The following is a 4,936-nucleotide window of genomic DNA, read 5'->3' as shown; positions in this document are numbered from 1 at the left end:
ACGTTGTCCCCCACCTCAGGCGCAGGGGCGTGCCCGGCAGGACATCAGTCTCTCCTTGGGCTCCACAGCTCTGGGGTCTGCCCGCTGCCAGCTCGGGGCTATGACTGCGGCTGCAGTGATGTGCCCCCCCCCCCACCCAGCTCCCTGCACAGCGGTCCCCACAGTGCAGGCACCATTTGTCCCGGGAGAGACTGGACTACCTCTCCATCAGGTGAGGCGCCCACACGCCCCTTTCTCGCTGTGTCTCAGGGCAGGGTGGAGAGGTGGGCTGTTTTCCCTGGGGCCTCTCAGGTCTTGAGGAAACCTGAGAAGCAGACGAATTCACACACGACTCCTGGATTTATTCTAGGGTGTGTGCGTGTGTGTGTGTGTGTGTGTGTGTGTGCGTGTGTGTGTGTGTTTTCAGAATTTATTTTTATTGCTGAGAGTATTACAGATTGGGGGCTCATATTTTCTTTGAATCAAATTCACCAGTACTCAAAATATTGCTGATGACTGACTTTACATTAACCTACTCATATTTAGTTCCTTTGAAACTCGCTCATAGTGAATTCATGTAAACTTAGAACATCCTGGGCAAGTCTGCCTGCGCAGCTCCTGCGGAGGACTCGCTGCTCAGGGCAGCTCATGTCATGGACACAGTGGAAATAGTTCTCACTAGTCTGCACCTGTTCCCTCCTCTGGAGACCGTGGGAAAGCCTTTTGCAAACAGCCTCCCTCTCCTGTGGTCTCCTCTCCAAGTGAGGATCTCCTCCAGCCACGCCCCTCCCCTCCCTTCCCCTCCCCTCCCCGCCCCTGCTGCCCAAGGCCAGGGCGGCAGCATCCACGGGCGTCCTGGACGGACCAGCGGCAGCATCCACGGGCGTCCTGGACGGACCAGGGGCTTTAGGGCTGGGCTGGCGAGTCCTGGCTTTGCTGCTCATCATCAAACCGCTGAATGTCCCCCAGGCTCTTGCTCATCTGCACGTTGGGGGTGATAATTCCAACCTCGGGGAGCTGTGGCCATTAATGACATGTGACACTTGGAGCGTGCTCACGGCCCCTCTGAACGCTCCACCCGCGCTCACGCGGCAGCCTGGGAGTGGGTGTGTGGCTGACCTCCAGTTCGAAGCGGAGGAAACTGAGGCAGGCAGGCAGTAGGTACCTCACCTGCAGCTACGCAGCTCGTAGGTGGCCGAGCGGGGCTTCGAACCCAGGCACTCGGGCTCTGCTCTTTCCTCTCAGAGCCTGGAGGCTGGCGATTGGCCTGCGCTGGATGAATGACAGCTATTGCCACTGCTGTGGAAGGCTCCCATCCTGTGCCCCATGCCTCCATCTGCCCTTTCGCCCTAAGTGTTTGTCTACGCTCCAGCTGTGCCTGAGCAGGGCGGAATGGAGACTGGCCCAATGGCTTTTACAGGTTAAATATCCGTGGTTCCTTTTCCTGCCTCACCTTAGGGCCCAGTAGGGTAGTCATTGACTCAGATGAACTTCTAACTTACCAAAACCTGAGTGCTGGCGGGAATGTGGAGAAAGGCAACGAGCTGCTTGTGAGAAGAGACGCTGGGATCTGCCCTATGGCTTCCGTCCCCAGGTGTGTGGGAGGATGGATGGGTTCAGTGGCGTGGGCAGGCGCCTTTGGGCTAGTGATGCTGAGGAGAGGATGTGGGCTCTGGTTGGTCTGTGGAAGGCTTGGGGTTCTCTTTCACACCCCTGCAGGGCCCAGAGCAAGGCCTACGAATGGAGGCCCTGAGTCCACAGCCCACCCCTTCTCCTCGAACCCCTAGCTCTGTCCAGCACCCCGAGAGCCCTGGTGTGCACTTTGGCATCGGCACATCCATAGCCTTCCCACCCCCGCCCTCCACCACACCTGCAAACAGCCACCCTCAGGCACCCCTCACACCCCAGGGTGCAGAGACTCAGTGCCGTGGTCACCCTCTGGGGGATGGACTAGGAAAGGACGCACCATGGCCTTGTAGATCGTCTCAGGCCGTTCCCATGGGGATTCTGAGGTCCAGGCACTGGAGCATAGTCTAGAATGCAGGTGTGGCCAGGCGGCCCTGTGGATTCCTTGCCACGGGGGAGGGTGCTGGGGGAGGGGAGGGGAGAGCAGAGTCCTCTAGTAATCAAACCCCAGGTCTAAGGGCAGCACGACCTCAGAGCGTAGCCAGAGAGCGGACCCCTTGTCCTTGTGCGGCAGCCTCCCCCTCCCTCCCAGGTTCCCTGTGGTCTCAAACCGCAGCCCCTAGCTCACCCTCCTTCTCCTCTCGCTGCTGCTCGGCTTCCAGGTGGCGGCTGCAATTGTCTTGATTGCCTCCTTTTCTAATTGCCTCCTTTTCGTTTTAAGAGCCGCTCTCTGCTGCTACTGGGTTAGCACACCTGTGGCGGGCAGTGCTGGGTGTGGGCATCTGGGACAGCCCTGTGACCTGGCCCTTCTAGGCCGTGTGTGGGGGTGGGGTGGGGGCTTACACCAAAGGGGGCACCCCCTTCCCGCCGCTCACACTTGCGACCAGCAGGACCCACGGCAGGAAGCCAGCATCAGGCACTCCAGGCTCCGGCAGTTTATTCCATTTTCTCCAGGTCCCCGGGTATTTCCACACCGAGGGGGGCTGTCTCCCCCCGCTCCCCCGCAGCGTGCTGTTGTTCGCCTTAGCCTCTGAGCCTGGCTCTCCTCTCCACAGGCTGCCTCTCACAGCCCGCCGCCAACCAGCCCCTGCGTGCTGCTGGTACACTCACTCGCAAGTGAAGTCATTCTTCTGGGCGAGTCACATGGCAAGCTACTCGGTCTTCCCCAGCCTTCCTTCCTCCCGCTCCCCACCACATCACCCCACTTAGAGAAGCAAGGCCAGGCTGACTGAGAGGAGCCTGGGGTGAATGCCCAGAGGAGCCCACGTGACCCAGCGCTGGGCATGACAAAAGCAACAGCAACAAGCCGCCTTTCTTATTGTGCCTACCCTACCTGGGCCTCTGCAAGGAGTGCAAATGGCATCATTTCCTGAATTCAGTGTGTAGCTCCTCACCTGTTCTCCGAGGGCTGTTCTGGTGTTTGCCTGAAGACTTTGAAATGAATGATTGGCCAGCTGGGAGGGTGTGCCATAGCCACGGGCCATCTTACCTGGACCCCCAAGAAGTCAAACTTAGTCACCTCTGGCCAACCACAGGGCATGCGCTTTATTACACATGAAGCTCTTTTCAGATGGACACTGAATGGGCTGCTGCGATGAGGAAGGGAGCTAGAGCATTCTCTCTCTCTCTCTCTCTCTCTCTCTCTCTCTCTCTCTCACACACACACACACACACAGTAACATGTCTACTCAGACCGCTTCAAGTTGCTCCTGGGCACAGCTCCCCATCTGCAGGTCAGAGATTGGGGGGCACAGTGTCTCCAGGCACCCAAGGGGCTCTGGGGAGAACCCGGAGCCCTGGCTTCCTACTGGCAGTGCACTCACCTCCTGCTGTGAAGTGAGCGGAGAGGCCCCTTTTCCTTAGAGGCAGGAGCCTGAGGAGGCCTCTATCCAGCCCCTCTAGTCACCCGGCCTCCACTCCCCGCCTCCGTGATCCAGTCCCCAGCCAATGGCTCTGCTCTGGATACAAACGTTTTGCCCCCAAGCCATTGGAGGGCAGAGGTCCCGCAGAGTGGAGATGGGGATGGTAAAGGACACCTCAGCCCCTGGGGGTGCCCCTCTCAGGGTGCTTTTCTCCTGGGGGCGGAGACTGTCACTCCTTTCTCCCAACTCAAAAGTTTCTTGGTGCCCGCAGAGCCACGCAGATCAGACCTTGGCCCCGGGGCAGTCTCCTGGCCGAGGCCAGAGGAAAGGTTTTGGGGTGGGCGCCCCTGGCTGCGTGCGCCTAGAGGACCCTTTCGAGGGCTCCAGAAAAGTCGCTGGAACAAATGCGCTGGATTGTCTGCTCCATTTGGTTGAGCCCCATGTCCTCGCGCCCCGAGCTCTCCACAGTCCCTATGCCTTGTTCCTGCCGGGAGCCCCCCCACTGCCCAGCGCTGGCAGGGGAGGCGAGGAGAGGTGCTCGTGGGAGGGCCGGAGGGCGGTGGCCTGGCCCTGGGTGAGGCTGACCTCGGCCCCTCCGCCAGATTCCTCTCCTCCCGGCTCTGAGCCAGCCCCAGCACCCCCGCGCCCAGCAGGCACCCCCAGCCCTCTCTCCTCGCTCCTCCGCCCGGCTCAGCAGGCAGAGCTGCTGGGCAGCGGGTCGTAGCGCCCGCCGCTGTAGACCACCACCCCCGGCGGGTAGTAGGGCAGGTCGGGCTCCGCGACGGGACGGAGGGGCGCCAGGGTGGGCAGCGCCTGGTCCTCGGGCTCCGGCTTGGAGGTGGCGGTGAAGGGGCGCATGCTGGTGAGCGACGGGGACGCCAGGCGCCACAGCCAGGCCTTGAGCGCCTGGCGGAACTCGCGGCGCGCCAGGCAGTAGAGCACGGGGTTGAGGCAGCTGTTGGCGTGCGCCAGGCACACGCTCACCGGGAAGGCGTACACCTGGCACAGGAAGTAGCCCCGGCTGAAGGGCACGGCGTCCAGCTTGATGAGGACGCCCCAGGCCGTGAGCGCCTGGTTGGGCAGCCAGCACAGGAAGAAGGCGAGGACCAGGAGGCTCACCGACCTGGTGACCTTGGACCGTCTCCGGGCGCTGGCGGCTGCCAGGCCGCCCCCGGCCGCCGGGGCCCCTCCCGGGGTCCCCGCCACGCGGCGGCCGGAGAGGAAGCGCACCAGCAGCAGGTAGCACAGGCTGGTGACGCCCAGCGGCAGCAGGAAGCCCAGCAGCACCTTCTGCAGGTGGTAGAGGCCCAGCCAGAACTGCCGGCCGCCGCCCGGCGCCCGGTCGGGGAAGCGCACCAGGCACAACTCCTCGCCCAGCACCCGGACGGTGGTGGCGAACAGGGCGTTGGGCAGCGAGGCCAGCACGGCCGCGGCCCAGATCAGCGCGCACAGCGCCTGGGCCGAGAAGC

The 4,936-nt window shown here is 62.3% G+C and overlaps 1 protein-coding gene across 1 annotated transcript; it reads right to left on the bottom strand.

Annotated features, from left to right (window-relative positions):
- Positions 1 to 4,157: 4,157 nt before the first annotated feature.
- On the bottom strand, positions 4,158 to 4,934 carry RXFP3 (relaxin/insulin like family peptide receptor 3; the record flags this gene model as incomplete). Its single annotated transcript, XM_006090161.1, has 1 exon — positions 4,158 to 4,934. A coding segment is annotated over one exon (777 nt), but the record flags the coding sequence as incomplete, so codon positions are not given.
- Positions 4,935 to 4,936: the final 2 nt, after the last annotated feature.

Source organism: Myotis lucifugus, unplaced genomic scaffold (assembly GCF_000147115.1).
Source record: "Myotis lucifugus unplaced genomic scaffold, Myoluc2.0 scaffold_68, whole genome shotgun sequence".
Classification (NCBI taxonomy): Eukaryota; Metazoa; Chordata; class Mammalia; order Chiroptera; family Vespertilionidae; genus Myotis; species Myotis lucifugus.
This window is presented reverse-complemented; position numbering and strand designations above follow the sequence as displayed.